At 40.5% G+C, this 16,670-nt stretch overlaps 2 protein-coding genes across 2 annotated transcripts; one reads left to right on the top strand and one right to left on the bottom strand.

The window, feature by feature from the left end:
- Positions 1 to 683: 683 nt before the first annotated feature.
- Positions 684 to 7,957, bottom strand: LOC131978819 (interferon alpha/beta receptor 1-like). Its single transcript, XM_059342594.1, has 7 exons — positions 7,797 to 7,957; positions 5,853 to 5,964; positions 5,438 to 5,607; positions 4,778 to 4,923; positions 3,584 to 3,725; positions 2,298 to 2,446; positions 684 to 1,260 (listed from the first exon to the last, which is right to left on the bottom strand). The coding sequence occupies exons 1-7, from the start codon at positions 7,834 to 7,836 to the stop codon at positions 1,150 to 1,152; spliced, it is 870 nt and encodes a 289-aa protein (XP_059198577.1). The 5' UTR covers positions 7,837 to 7,957; the 3' UTR covers positions 684 to 1,149.
- A 6,374-nt stretch (positions 7,958 to 14,331) lies between these two features.
- Positions 14,332 to 16,236, top strand: LOC131979215 (complement C1q-like protein 2). The gene is made up of 2 exons (XM_059343152.1): positions 14,332 to 15,048; positions 15,336 to 16,236. Exons 1-2 carry the CDS (start codon positions 14,473 to 14,475, stop codon positions 15,513 to 15,515), a joined length of 756 nt encoding a protein of 251 aa, XP_059199135.1. The 5' UTR covers positions 14,332 to 14,472; the 3' UTR covers positions 15,516 to 16,236.
- Positions 16,237 to 16,670: the final 434 nt, after the last annotated feature.

Raw genomic sequence — 16,670 nt, 5'->3', positions numbered from 1 at the left:
TGTAGGCTGCGACGGTCAGGGATCGAACCACCAACCCTTCGGTTGGGGGGCAACCCGCTCTACCAACTGAGTCCCCAACTATTTCTGTGGTTGGGGAGAAGAGGGGATGAGGTGATGGAGCAGGCGTGAGCTGTAGTGAGTAGTCAGACCCAGGTCAGCAAGGCTACCAGAGCGCCTGATCACTGCCTCTCTCAGGAGCTGGTGGTGCACCGAGGACGTGGTCAGACTGGATGAAGCAGCTTCAGGTTCCACCGATGAGGCTGCAGTGTGAGCAGGGTCCATGTTCGGTGCTGGCTCTGAGTCAGGAGGAGTTGGGGACGTGTGTTCATGAGTTTCAAGCCAAGTTACCTCACTGACCTTCACATCCAGCTTGGTAGTACAGGACTCTGGTCGTCTTCACCACGTCCACATGATTAAATGCTGATTGATTTGCTGCCATGCTGATTAGATGTTTGTATAAAAGAGTTGTTGAACAGGTATTTGTGATGCTGAGTGGATCCAGTGTGTGTCTACTGGGTTCAACTGTTTCTAATGAGTTGATTTATGTCGACCTCTATAGGCTGACAAGCAGAAGTGCACCTTTTTCTGTCACTTTAGCCGACAGACAGACACACAGACTCACACACACACTAGAAATGAGTTGTATTTTACAGACGGAGGCTTGTAAAGAAAGCAGAGAAAGCTACAAAGCATATTCTTTATTTAGTAATTTTGCTCCATTTGGCACACACACTTTTCTGTGAAACGTTGGACCACAGTGAATATTTTTTACATTTGCTGTAACTGTAATTTTCCCAGAATTCCTGCAGCCATAATAAAATGAGACTGGGTATAATAACAGTCTGGAGCTCACCATTCCGAGTGGTCTGGAGAGTGGTTCAGTCTTTGTATTACTTAATTTTCTCTTCCAGAGTCAAAGCTCAATCTAGATCAAATCAGACTTAATTCACTTTCAACTTAAATGAAGCCAACACTTCTCCTGAGACTAAATCCTCCTCAGCAGGAAGTCTGGCTTCAGGGAGAAGCAGACCTTTGTTAATGTGGGAGAGTCGGGTCAGCAGTTTGAAACAGTTCAACTCTCAGGTCTGAGACCAACACAGCATAAGAAGAAGGCCACAAAGAGGAGGTGGAGTGCAGACGCAGGTGGAGTTAGTCTCTAAACTCTTGTTGAGAAAAGGAAGAAATGACGTCCCAGTGCTCCTCGGGGGGGCCGCTGGTCGGGATGCAAAGGTGATGCTCAGGTAATGGCTCAAGGAAGAACTAGAGGAGAAAAGAAAAAAGCTATTAACTGTATTCAAATATAATACATACCTAGAAGATACTGTATTATGCACACTGTCAATAACTACATGTGAATTGTTGTTAATGTGCCTTTCTGTGTCAGCAGTGATAAAGCAGCAACAAGGAAGTGCAGGCACTTCCTTATTTTGTCTTTTAACTTCCTGTCGACACCACAAGTGGGAATATGTTGCATTGTTGTTACCGTCATCTGCTGCTACATTATTAACAAATATCTGTTTCACAGTACAACATACAGCATGAAGACATGGAGACTATGCAGCAAACATTAACTGCTCCTTACATAGCAGCAGTGGTTAGCTGGATCACTTCTGGTGCAAAGCCACAGGATCTTTATAGAAAAGTCAGGATGACTGGTGAGAACGTGCTTTATTATTCCTTTGTGCTCTGTGTTTGGTTGAAGAAATATGCTAACACCTTTTGAACAATTACATTTTCACAACATAGTAGAAAGTTTTCAAAAAGCAGACTCACAATGACATTATCAATAACAAACATTAATCAGCTGGGTGAAAAGATAAATCACATTTTAGACCAACAAATAAAAACCAGCCGGTTCAGTGAAGAAACATTTTCCTGCATAACCAAATAATCATGCTGCATGATTCCAGTACTGTAAATCAAATAAATACTTTAATCCTCACCTTCATCAATATTCACAATAAACTGCTATTGAAACACCTATTTATTACTCTCTGATAGTGTTTCTACAACCCCAATTCCAAAAAAGTTGGAAGACTATGTAGAACAAAAATAAAAACAGAATATGTCAAATTATGAAAGTGTTTACATTTACACTAAACCAAAGTTTTCAAGTTTGAGCATCATGTCTCGTCTTTGCACTCTATTTAATGTAATGAGGTCACAAAAGATTAGAATATCATGGCATGGTTTTTGTTATATTTCCTAGTTTATTTTGGTATTGGGTTGTTCAGTGTGATCTAGTGCTTGTGTAAATGTATAAATATATAAATGTATTGGTCAGGCTTGGTGCTCACGTCAGGTGGGATCTGGTATGGAGGTTGCAGCCACTGTTTGATTCTCCGCTGTTGGAATATGAGGACGTATGCAATCACAGGTATGAGAATGAGCAGGACAACAACAGGCACCACAGCTGCTAGGATTTCTGTGGCCTTTGGGTTCTTTCCTGGTAAATGTAAGACAGACAGACAGACAGACAGACAGACAGACAGACAGACAGACACAGACACAAACAGACACACAGACACAAACAGACACAAACAGACACAAACAGACACACACACACACAGACACACAGACACACAGACACACAGACACACACACACACACACACACACACACACACACACACACACACACACACACACACAGACACACACAGAGAGAGAGGCAGATGGGAATCCGTTACAACTCTTATGTTCTGACTTCAGCGGATTTATGAGATTTAAAACTTTAAAATGTTGCTTATTTTTAAAATGGATTACACAATAAGATTACACACTTCCATAAATTTGGACTCTAAAAGGACCATACTGTGTGTTTTTCATGTGGGAGAATATTAAAGGATAATCAAATAATCATTGCATCACCAATATACTGCAAATATGCATTTAGCTGTAATGCAGAGAAACTGTGTGTATGAACCATAGCAGACACACAGATCAACAGACAATAAGAGGGTTATTCTGCAGTAGTGATTAAGAAACCATTCGAAGAGCACCTCCTAACTTTCCCACATATTAAGCATGCAATACTTAAGCAACATTTTTAGTGATTATTCCACAATTTCTTTCTGACTATGAACATAAAATCCAAACTCAAATTAATCTGTTTTTCATCACAACGAACATGTAATCAGCTTTACTTTTATCTTAAAACTCCCCAACAGCATCTCTAGGGATTGTTTAAACTCTCTGTTGTGTTTAAAGAAGCTCTGACCGTCAAGATTTAAGAGTTGACTGACACAAACTACTATATTGCAAGAAATCCCCACATCAAGTCAAATCATCCTTATTATCCTGTATAGCAACAGTTGATGTCAACACATGTTGAGTGTTAAATGCAGAACCATGGCTGCACACTTGAAACTGCATTACAAGGTAATGGAAGTTTACTGTGATGGGTGTTGTAACCATTAATCTGTTTTGTTTTCTTACTGCGTCTACTGAAGCCCTTGGCTGTCAGGAGGACGTAGAATCAGAGTGGAAAACAGGAAACAAACCATATTTGGATCTTCAATGTCTCAAAAACATATTCTTTCCTGGCTAAAGAAGTCATATTTGTGGTTGCTGCGTATGCTTACTTGACTCAGGGATGAGCTCACACTGGGTACAGGAGGGCACTCCGACAGGCTTGTCATGATAAGTGTACTGCACCTTAGTACAGTAACGCTGTCCCTCCTGCAGCTCACTGATGGTCACAGAGGCTGCAGTATCTTCATAGTCCTGAAGAGTAGAACGTGTTTGGAAAACATTCAAACACATTACAGTTAGAAAGATATATTTCCTATTCACTTAACAAATACTGTTATCACAATCATCCCTAAATGTTGTTTTATTAGTCAGGTTTTCACCAGAATCTATCCCAAATTTGAACCAAATTTTCAGCAAAAGAAAACGTGATTATACCATTACAGAAGAAAACAATGCAACAACATTGCTCAATTAAAGAGCACCAGTCGAAGGTTGAAAAATAATGTAGAAAACTGGACGGAAATAGCGCATTTGTTCATGTCATCCCCCTTACAGCTCTCCCTCTCTCTCTGTTTATCCAACCACAAACTAGAGTTAGCCTACAAGCTCAGCCCGTGGACACTCTCCACTAGAGACTTCAGCTCCAAGTCAGCAGTATGCCGAACCTTCACTTAGCAGTTAGAAACTAGACCTGGACATTCACAATGCCTTATTCCTAGAAACTTACACTGGTAAAGACACATGTGTATCATACATTTAACAGCTCCCATGAAATGACTAGTAACAATATCAGAATTCAGTTTTTAATGCTGCTAATATTCAGAAAGTCTAATAGAGTTGTTTGATTAATCATTTCATTCCCAATCAAGGAGTGACACACCAGAAGTGGTTGGCTTGGCCTGCAGAAGTCTCTAGTGTGTTGCACTATGGGCTCCATTGATGTGGGAATTTCTTCATGCACAGAAGCCAAAACTTTGTTGGCTTCATGTGCCACTGAGCCACTTTAAAAGGAATGAACAGAGTCCCACCCCCAACACTATCGAGGCCCCTGCTAAAGGCACATTATTACTGCCTCATCCACTGTTGCCACGTTTGTTGCTGTCGGAACATTTTGTTGTGTCATTTGAATTTTCAGCAGATGAACCTGTCTGTTCCATGTTGACTGATCAACAGTTTTGTTGTTTTCTGGAGACAACACGTTTATTCTTTTTTTATTTTTAAAACCAACCAACTTAGTGTGAACAGTACAAATAAAACAGGAAGCAACAGCATGTGTATTCTTGCTAAACTGCGAGGTTCCTCACCTGCAGGGGCTCTCCTTCCATGCCATAGTAAACTCTGTGTCCTACATGGTCAGCATGATCCAGAGCCAAACTGTGGTTCCTACTCAGATTTACAGTCAGGGTGCCAGGCCGTGCAGTCAGACTGAAGTCAGGGGTGCAGGAGTCACCTGCAAGAGCAGAGCAAATATACTGACGATGACAATATCAGGATCCATGTCCTCTTTCAATACTGTAGGTGTGACATCTCACATGACACCAATAGACCTCAGCATTTCAGACCTAAAATAAATCTCAATTTAAATGTCCTAATGATTCCAGCATAATGATTTTAACAAAGTTATGAACGCTTGTTTGGGGCTTGTAAAGACTCAAACCACTGATACAGACAGCAGACATTATCTGTTCTACCAGTCAGACCACTCACAACCAAAGTCTGGTTTTAGTTTACGTTATTGCATAATTAAGGAGTTTGCTGCTTAAGGTAACAAAGTTGCTGTGTTTGAGAAATCCGGTTGACTGGAGCAGCCTCAGTTGGAGTTAGGAGGAGTCAGGTTGTGGCCAGATGGCAGCAGCCAGAGCCAACACACATCAAGCTTCACAGTGGCTCTTCAGGAACCTACTGGTGATGTCCCACAGATGACATTAAGTTTGACACCTGATAAGAGTGCTGTGGTCTCTTACCACGTCTGCTGCAGGCTTCGACTGGTGTTGAGGTCAGCCCATGTCTTTCTGCTTGCACACGCAGCATAACACAGCCATGAATGCCCTGAGCCTTGGTGGAAATGACATGACAGGAATTGATGGATATTTGGGTGCAGGCTGGTAAATTTGTCCACGGACCCTTGTCAAAGCTGAGGACAAGGAACAGGAGATTTATATCAGTCCAGAATCTCTCACCATCAAATACCTTTCATACATTCAAATGGAAATACAGAGCATTTTACCACAAATATATGGCTAAAAACAAAATACAAAAAAACAGAAGAGTTGTACAATAATTGGTTGATGAATGTCCAGACGTGACAGGAACTTCAAACCTCTCAGGTTTCTTCTAGATTGACATACTTCAACAGGCACCAGAAGCATCAACCCTCACCTGCTGTACTTGACAGTGTAGGTGACGTCTCCGTCAGTGGCAGGAGTCCATCTCAGCAGCCACTCATCAACATGGATGTTCTCTGGTGGTGCTGGCGGCGCCACAGACAGTACTGATACACATAACAATTGACATGAACAGAGCAACAAATGAGAAGATGATGTTCCACACGTTATGCAGGACTACAAACAAAAGGCAAATACCTTAAAATTCACAACAACAACAACAACAACAACAACAACAACAACAACAACAACAACAACAGAAACCACACCACACAATCATCACTTGTGTTGGTTGATGGTTTGAAACTGTGTTTATTTTAATTTTGGGGCTCAACCATCTCCAGTCCACTCATGTTCTAACACGAAAGCTATGAAGATATGACATGATATAATTAAACTCCTTAATGAGCTGTTAAAGGGAAATTTTTAATATGAGTTTGAACTTTTTGTTGCTCTAATGCGATGTAGCAAAAAACGTTGTTTTACTAAAAAGGAACGTAAAAATATTGGTGTGGGGTTTGTCAAACTACAAAGGAAAAGATGAAAGATCTGAAAGGATCACGGTAAGCTGCTTATTACATGACAACTGACTCAAATCAAGTCAAGTCATCCAGTCTTTGTAATTTAATGTTTTATAGGTTTAGACTGTTCAGATGTACCCTAACCAGTTAGTTAGTTATCAATCAGAAGAGACTGCCAATGTCCCACGTCTGTTAGTAACAATAAAGTTAGCATTTAGCAAGAATATCGATTTGACGGTTCTTTCATTAGTTTTTAAATGTCTAAATGGTCTTGGGCCATCTTATCTATCTGATATGCTTTTATCATATCAAGCCTCTCAGGTCCTGAGGTCCTCTGGCAGCGGCCTTTTAATTATTCCAAGAGTTCAAACTAAAACCTATGGGGAGGCTGCATTCAGCCATTATGGCCCGCGCCTATGGAACAGCCTGCCAGAGGACATCAGGACCACAGAGACTGTTGATGTTTTTAAAAGGAGGCTCAAGACCCACCTGTTTGGTCTAGCTAACTGATTACTTTACTATTTATCTATTTGCCTATATATTTAGTTGTTCATCATATTGCTTGCATTTTCTTTCCCTTTGTATTTTAGTTTTTATCCTGTCCTGTTGTCTTTTAGTTTTTAGCTCCAGTGTTCCCTCATGGGGCCCTCCTCACTGGGGTGTGTGTTCACTCTGCCTGTGGGGATGTGGTCTTGGAGATTCCCTGGGCCGGGGGACCAGGCGGCTCAGCACCATGTGTGGAGTCCGCCCCGGTCTACCCGGGTCCTGGTGGTCTCTGTGATGGCGTCCTCTATGGCTCTGGGCTCTGGCACCTCTCCGTGTGGATGCTCCCACAGGTTGATTTTTCTTCATCTGGATCCTCGGTGCCTTACCATGTCTCTACACTGTCAATCAATATGTGCTGTGTGTGAGTCTGAGTGTGTGTTTGTGTGTGTACGTGTCTATGTGTACATACAGATGTGTATGTGGGATGGGAGGGGAGGTAATTTTTATTGTCTGTTTTTATTCTTATTTTTTTGCAAAGTACTTTGTGTTACATTTCTATGTATGAAAAGCCAATATGAATAAAGTTATGTTGATTGATTGATTGAATAGCGTTGATAACGAGTATAGTTTTCCTTGGCACAAGGCCCTGTATCAACCAGTGAACCGATAGCATGAAGCTGTATTCTACCTGATGTTAAACTGCCGACATTAAAGTGTGACTGTTTAATGGAGTCTGGTTGGCTACTAGGTAAACAGCACTTTACATGATAAAAAACATCAACAGCTTTCTTTGAGGCTAACAGTAACGGCTATTAGCGAACGTTAGCTTCAGTTCAATACGGACATTCCTCTTTCATTACTCACGTCATCAATCACACAAAACTAGACACTAGTTAACAGCGAGTAGAGAAACCAAACCAACTCACTCTTACCTTGGATGACAACTAGAACGCACAGGACACTGAAAAACATCTTGACAACGTCATTTCACACGGTACGAGGAGCCCAAACACATTTTTCATAAAAAGCATAATCTGACTGTCAAACAGTAACACCAAAATATGTCTCAATCTGTCTCAATTTCGTCGAAATGACAACTCCTTCTTCTTCTTCTTCTTTGGGATATTATGGCAGTTGTGTTGCATTACTGCCTCCTTCAGGATTTAAACAGTCATTACTTCTTCTTCCCCTGGTTTGTTTTTAGTCACATTCTATTGATTCGTCCCGTCTCTGTCAAAAACCCTTCAGCTTGGGGTGGTCCGTAGCGTAGTGGTTTACACAGGCGCCCCATGTATAGAGGCTACAGTCCTCGCTGCGGTGGAGCCGGGTTCGAATCCGGCCTAAGCTCCCTTTACCGCATGTCCTCCCCTCTGTCACCCCCTTTCTATCTGTCTCTCACTTTCAATAAAGCATGTAAAAATGCCAAAAAAATAATCTTGAAAGAAAAAAAAACCCTTCAGCTTCACCTCCACATTCCAAAATGTCTTTGATATTGATTGATATTCGACATTTCCTCTGAAATTCAGTCATCACAATTCTCCTTTAGAACGCTTTCATATTTCTGCATTCAGTTAACACCATAGACTGACGGTCGTGAAGATGCCGCCCGCGAAAGAACTTCCGGTTCAAGCGAGGATAGAAGAGGCGAAAATTAAGAGCTTTGGGATGCACTGCCAGCCTTCAGACAGCAATAAGCAAAAGAACCTCAGATTATTTTAGCGTGTATGCTGTGGAATTATGTGCACTCCTTTTAGCAGTTGATTGGGTGGAAAACAGTAAAGCAAACATCAGTCATCAGTTAACTCAGTTTCAGCACTGTCAGCAGTCAAGACCAAATTCCACAAAGATCTACAGTATGAGATCCTATTCATGTTATCTAAATTAACAGAACAAGGGAAAATGTTGTATTTATGTGAGCCCATTCCAGAATCCCAGGAAATGAAAAAGCAGTTGGCGAAGGAGGCAGTAAAGAGGGAAGATGTAGAAATAAGGGTAAAACTTTCAAAATCAGAGGGAAAAAGCATAGTCTGGAGGGATTAGGGGGGAAATGGCAACAGTAGGCACCTGCATAACATTCAGAACTCAATAGGAAGAACAGTAAACAGAGGAAACATCAGGAAAGAACAAATGACTTTGAGCAGAATGAGAATTGGGTACAATAAGCTCAAAAGCAGTTTATTCATTATAGGGAAACATCCAACAGGAAACTGTCAGTGTGGGGAGAAGGAAACAGTAAACCATGTGTTAACCAGGTGGCAATCTCCGTGCCTGAGCATGGAGGACAACCAGGAAGTGCATTAAGCCTGCAATTCACAGGGACATAGAAGGGTGTGCGTGGCTAAAAACGTTTGGGAACCGCTGAGTAAGAGTAAACGGTTTTCGGGGGGGGGGGGGGGGGCTTTGGTAGCTAAGCAACCAGGTGGCCAGGTGGAGTCGACCAATCAGAGCAGAGCAATCAACTAAAATTAACTGACGGTGGAGACAGTTCCGCCACACTGAGCAGCCAGAGGTCAACAGACTGCAATTTCTGGCCTCGAACAGAAAGCATTTTTGGCAAAACCATAATACCTATCATTGATCCGACTTCACTTTGAGCTTCCTGAGTTCTTCCTGAACGTCTACATATGTTTGTTTTTTTTAAGAAAAATGAAAAAATAGCTTTGTTAGAGCAATCTAAAAAAACTGTTACATCTCCTTTTTTCAGAAATCATCCTGGGTTTTTAATATGGGACCCAATGGGGCAGTTGGTGTGTGTTGGTGGCGCTTCTGTGCGTCCTACGCCTAAACTATAACTCTGACAGCTTTACCAGAGGATTGAGAGTGAGAAGACAAATTTTCCTACGTTTCTATGTATAAATTATTTCTGTAGAGTGAATTTTGCTGCCTGGAGCACAGTTTTCAAATTTTCATTTTTTCTCTCCCTCTACACTCTGCCGATGATGTCACACACTGTGACACGAACATTCCATGCAATACACACCCATTATAATCTCAGAATTTCTCCAAATATGATCATGGTCATTGAACAGGGATTGATAAAAAACTATATGACCTATCGAAACGTGGATTAATATACCGATACACAAGACTTGTGTCTACTGTTTAAAGTTTAAATGGAGTCTCTATAGTTGAAATTATGCCGGAGAAGTACACGTTTGAAAATCTCCAATTATAGTTATTTTTCGCTCATTTTTTTCAGCCGTCCCATTCACTTCAATGCAAAATTTTGTGCTGTTTTTCGCGACTTATGTCGCAAAAAATTCGTATTCCGTAGGGAAAAGTAATAGCACACCGATCCCGATCAAACCGGATGTTTTGATATATAATTTGTCTAGTAGCGGGACAAAATTGTGTCTGGAAAAATCTACAGTACAACAATAGTGCTCAGTGCGATTTTCCCCGTGGCCCTAATAAAAATAAATTTGATTTATATAGCCCCTTTAAAGGTACGCAAAGTCGCTTGACTTTTATAATAATGTGCTTTTACATTTATTTTGTAAAACAGTACATTTGAAAAATATATTTTAGCATTAAAAATATAATTTCGGTTAAAGAAGCTTCTACATACTGGTGTATTAAACATTACAGAAACATAAAAAATATTTTGGTAATTAATAATGCTGTTAATTTAGGACAGCTGTGGCATAAACCGGTGGTCTAATACATGTGTAAAGCACTGTATGTGAGTAACAAGACAGAAGTTTGGTGGAGAGCTGCATTTCTTTATTTCATTACTCTCACAACCTATACATAACAATTAGGCAAAGAACCTTAAATTTTAAGGTGTAATCAAAATATAAAGAAATGAAAACACAGCATCATTGGAATTTCAAAGCATTCCCTTCAACTGAAGGATGTTTTATATCTTAATGTAATTCGTTTTTATTTCTATATCCGAATCTCCCGAGTTATAACTTTTTTTTTCAGTGTCTGATTATCGAGTGTCCTGCAGAGAAAGGAAGTGGGGGCGTGGTTCAGCCAGCTCATGAACATAATCTAGTTTAAAATAAGTAAAGAAAGTGACAGGTAAGAAAGGTTCAGTGTGAGGTATTGTGCAGTTAATTATATACCAGTTTTAATCAACTTGCATTTTCCATTTGCAGTTATAATGAATATCAGGAAAATACAACATTTTCCTGATTATAAGGTAACTTCCTGTAATCACACCCACTTCAGGTCCTCTACAGGAAGACACAGACAGATAAGGATGCCTCTGTACATCGATGCAGGAAAAGCACAGGTGTTTAACATTAAGGCCATGTTCTATCTGAGTGTCCCAGAAAACCATGACAGTAACAATGCATGCACAATTCCACTCTTCCAACTATTTACACTGGACTGAACTTTGCTGTCTGTGACATGAAAATGTGAAAATGACTATTGACAAAAGATCTGAGAAATGAGAAACCTGTTATTGTTATATGTAAGGAGATCTTTAGATGCAAAAACAGAACTCAGACCAAGGCAGAAGTTTAAAATTATTTTTTAATAAGTTGTTTTATTGCACTGATCCAAAGTCCTGACAGCGAGCAGGGCAGTCAGAAAGCAGATTGAAGGGGTGCTTGGCAAAGCAAGCTGACACAGAGCTTGGGCTGGAAAGGAACCTTTAGACACAGGCTAGAATAGAATTAAGGCAGACTCAGAAAAGTCACAAGCAAAAATCCAAAGAGACCAGAGGCCAAAGAGTTCTACCTCTAAGGCAGACTGGCTCAGACGGGAGTGAGTGTACTGCGAGTGCTTGATGAGTGGATGCCTCTTTGATTTGCAGGATAAGTAAAGTGAAGGAATGCTCCACCCACACACAAAAAACCATTTTGGCTTTTATAATGAGAATTTTATTTTAGATTTGGCCACTAGAATAAAGGCTTTTTATTTCATCCCTCCTCATGGATAGTGACTACTGTAAGCTTTCCTGTTTGTCCTGCATCACTCAATTAATTTGATACAGAGGAAAACTAAAAATGTAATGATACTCAGGAAAATTCTGTTTGTGGACTTTAGGATACCTATTCACAAGAGACATCAGAAGTGATGATATTCATTGGGAAGTGGAACACACTACACTATTAGACAATCTGACAAGCACTTTATCTCATATTAGCTTCACATTAAATTTAGAATGCATTTTTGCGCAAAAAAAAAATACTTTGAAACTTGTTTCCTACTCTTCCAGCATACTCTCATTAAGCAACCTGTTCTCACTCACAACTTGTCAGATACTAATGTGTGATCAGTGCTCCTAGTCTTTAGCAACTCTCTATGACATGCACTGTGCTTTCCAATGTAAACCCATCTGCAACATTTAGGATGCATCAGAGAAACAAATTTAATAGGATAAATTGTCCCATAATCGGTTTTGGTGGAGAACAAAGAACTTTAACCAACCTTTTCTTTAGCTTAACCAATTAGTTTTGTTGGATAAATGTATCGGTTTTATATGAACATGAAATTTTATTTTCATATTTACGTAATGACTTAATTTTAAGTCTTTAAGTTTACGTAATTTTAAGAAATTATTAGTCATGACGTTTGCAATGACTTAAAATTAAGTCATTAGGTAAATACGGGAAAAAATAGTCATTTCGCTCTTCTGTGTAGAATTTGCATGTTCTCCACGTGTCAGTGTGGGTTCTCCCACAGTCCAAAAACATGCACTTAAGTTGAATGAGAGTGTGATTGTCTGTCTCTATGTGTCTGGCGACCTATGTAATGTAGTGACAAGATGAAGGAACTTGTTTTCAGGTTTTGATGATCCCAGGTTGCACAGTCTAAACCAGATCGAGACTACAGAGATGTACAAGCCTGTTACTGAATCAAAGCCATCTTTCACCTTGTGCTTGTGTCTTTGTTTGTGTGTTCTCATGTGTGTGTGAATGTGTCTGACACTCATCAGCCGGGCGGGGAGCTCCTGGGAATCAGCGCAGGCACTTTGTTAACTGCTAGCTTAGCCTGCTGAGAGAAGGGGATTGGAGAAGAAGGTAAATCCTGGATTTATGGAGATAGGGATTTGCTGATCTTGACAACAGAAGGCAGGTCGTGCCTCTGTAACAGATAAGGCAAACCCAAAATGGATAGCAGCCAAGTTTTACAGGCTCGAACGGCAGACACTCTTTCTCAGCCAGAAGGTGGTCGAACAAACCAAAACTATCTAAAAGGTTAGATACTAGAGTTAAGGAGATGAACATGTTTTGGGTGTTTTTATCATTTGGATGAACCAAACCTTTAATGGATGTTCTGACTCGATAACAAATTGATTCTTTGCAACTGATCACATTATCATCTACAATATATCAGCTATAGCATGACTCCACTGATTCATAATTCTACTTCCATAAAGTCACTTAAACGAAACACATTTTTAAAAAATATATGGAAAAAAAGATATCCTGACTTTTGATGTCAAGCTCCAGAACCACTAGATCTTGCACTTCCTATAAATCATCAATCTGAATATTCAGTAGCATCTTTCAGTTGACTATCTGCCTGATAAGGCCCATGTCTTTAAAATTTCACACTTTCATTTATTCATTTATTTAACAGGGACAGTGCATGGCTCTCAGCCATACCAGAATTAGCTACAAGCTAAATTTCATCTGTAGTCACTTTCAGTTTGTAACACAAGCTCCCTGTTAAAACAATGAAGAAGCAGAGACACTCATGATTACATTAACATGATTTTCTCTTACATAGCTCTTTAGAGCTACAATAGACTCCTTGTGATTACAAAATGTCTGTACTCATCTATGCAACCCAAATAAAACACTTTGTCATATCAACACAAAACAGCAGAGACCCTGTACACTATATATATATATATACATATATATATATGTATGTATGCATATAGCTGATATGTTATATCAATGGTTCCAAGTTTTAAACAGAGATTAGTTCTCTGAGTGATGTTCTGGGACGTTTGATTTTAAGAACATTGCTGTATTTTCACCTCGAAACACATTTTCATGCCAATTGTAGCTACTTTTGAACAGCTCCATCAAAACTAATTTATTCAGCTCCTCTTCTGAAAGACTTATCCCACAATAAGATGATTTATATAAAGGAGATAAAAGAGGAAATGTATCACAGCCTGCTAAAAATTCAAAATGTCAGTAATGCTTCCTGATCCTATTCCCTTTAGGCTATGCAGAGGGATTTATAATTCATACATAAAGATGGCATGATTATTGTTGCAGTCTTAATCCAAATTGCAACAGGCTTTGCCCTGAACTTGTTACGTCAGCAGCTCCCCACTACCCCCTCGCTGTTGCAGACAAACAAAACACGCTGGAAGCCCCTTTCTGCTCGGAGCTCCGCCGCGTCCAACTATGTCAAAACCAATTTCCCCTTGTCAACTTTGTGACGCCAAGTGACAGTGGCACCGCGCTGACCGCTGCAGGCTGGACTGGATTTAAGGGTTATAACGCAGTTGTTTCTTTTAATCTCGCCCTCTCTCCCCCCTTACAGCTGGGCTGAGTGACTCCGTTCTGCCGTAGCTTTTAGCTCTCACCACCTTCCAAAATTACGTCCCAAAGCAAAACGGACTTTTTAGCGCTTGCTTCTCGGACTCTCCAGAGGAAGAGAATCGTCGCCGCTGTGGTTGGCATCGTCATGGTTTTGGCTCTTATCGTGGCGATTCCCCTGCTGGTCCAAACTTCTAATGCGCACTACGAGATGATGGGCACCTGCCGAATGATCTGTGACCCGTACAACCCTAAACCGAGCGCCACGGCTCTGGAGGTCATTCAGGACCTGAGCGCTGTCCCTTCTCCAACCTTTGTACACGGGACTAAAGGCGAGCCGGGTCGACCGGGGAAACCCGGTCAGAGGGGGCCGCCAGGCGAACCAGGACCACCAGGTCCGAGAGGACCACCGGGTGATAGAGGAGACTCTGGAAAGACGGGCTATCCTGGGGTAGCGGGCACAGCGCGGACAGAGACCGGTGGAGACCTGGGCTCTGTTATTGGTGGGGCAAAGATAGCGTTTTATGTGGGTCTGAAAAACCCTCACGAGGGATATGAAGTGTTAAGGTTTGACGACGTTGTCACGAACCTGGGGAACCACTACGACCCGACCACGGGGAAGTTCACATGCCAGGTGTCTGGGATTTATTACTTCACATACCATGTGCTGATGCGCGGAGGAGACGGGACAAGCATGTGGGCAGACTTGTGCAAAAATGGGCAGGTAAATATTTCATTTGAGTACTAAAAAAACTGCGATATGCACGTGCTTTTAAAACAATGAATGAAGGTTGTTGCCTCGTGTTTGTATCAACTCTCCATCGCGCAGCGGAGCCGCGGAGAACAATTACGCACACAAAATAATCTAAAACCGGTGACTGTAGCGTTAATGTTGGGTCTTTATTTTATTCCATAGGCTATATTTATCCATTTTATATTTTACAACTGGCTCAAATCTCTCTCTCTCTCTCTCTCTCTCTCTCTCTCTCTCTCTCTCTCTCTTAATTGCAGGTTCGAGCCAGCGCCATAGCGCAGGACGCCGACCAGAACTACGACTACGCCAGTAACAGCGTCGTCCTGCATCTGGACTCCGGGGACGAGATTTATGTCAAACTGGACGGTGGCAAGGCGCACGGCGGGAACAACAACAAATACAGCACGTTTTCTGGCTTCCTCCTGTACCCGGACTAAAATGGGTTATCCCAGAACTGCCGTCACATAAATAAACTTTAGTTCATTCAATTCATCACGATTGATCCGACCGAAGAAGAGGAAGAAGCACTCAGTCTTATATTCAGCCTTCAATATAACTTTACAGATTATATACGAGATTATATAATCAATCTAATTCCACATAATAGTTAAACTACTGCTGATTTTCTTAATCAAAAAGTCAAGTCCATTTTATATTAAAAAAAAAAAACATTAAAAAAAAGAACTCATCACTATGGCATGTTCAAGGACCCTTCTGAACCAGGTTGCTCTGCTTTGGAAAAATGTAAATCATTAATATAAATTCAAATATTTATTCATAAAGATAATAACCTTGAGAGTTATTCCCTTCCATTGTTCTGGGACTGCTACAGATATGTGATGGATTGAGTCTATATGCAGTGCAGGTTATTGTAGCCTATTGTATGTGTGCATTATGTGGTGCTGAAGATTTTCATCGCCCTGAAAACGGGTGTCTTGAAGCTGAAGTGTAAAGGTCTTGCTGACCAGCCCTGTATACAGAGCACATTGCTGTGTGACGTGATGCTATTTTTGCTTGACAGTGTGTCTCACAAAGATATATATATACAGTCTATAGATCTGTATGCACATATGAATATATTTATTCAAAAAGAAAGTGTAAATCAGTAAACCAATATAAGCTGAAGCCTTCAACTAACTGTTCATCCAGTGCTGCAAAAATGTTTCTAAGTCTTCGTATTACAGTTAATGTTGGTCAGTAATTTCAATAAATAATTATATTTTCTATGTTAGTGGTGTGGGAACTGGCTGTCAGTAAGACCACTAAAGGGAAGTCAGAGTGGAACTGAATGCAGTGTGTTTCTCGTGAAAAACGATTGTCCAGCAGGATGTAAGTTTAACTTAATATATTTTTATCTTAGAGCCCATTTCACAACATTTCTCACTTCTAATCAGCTGGTTATCTTTATCAACTTTTATCTTGGAATCTTATTTTGTGTGAATGCATGGGTGTGTGACATGACTCTTCAAATGTATATAACTATTATAACTGCACTTATGTAGAGTTTATGATTATTTGGAGGGTATTTAGTTTAGTTTTTCAATTTGATGCTACTTAAAGTACCTCAACATCGTTCAGAGGGAATTAGTCAA

This window comes from Centropristis striata, chromosome 10, assembly GCF_030273125.1.
Source record: "Centropristis striata isolate RG_2023a ecotype Rhode Island chromosome 10, C.striata_1.0, whole genome shotgun sequence".
NCBI lineage: Eukaryota > Metazoa > Chordata > Actinopteri > Perciformes > Serranidae > Centropristis > Centropristis striata.
The sequence above is the reverse complement of the archived record's forward strand: the minus strand, read 5'-3'. Positions and strand labels throughout refer to the sequence as shown.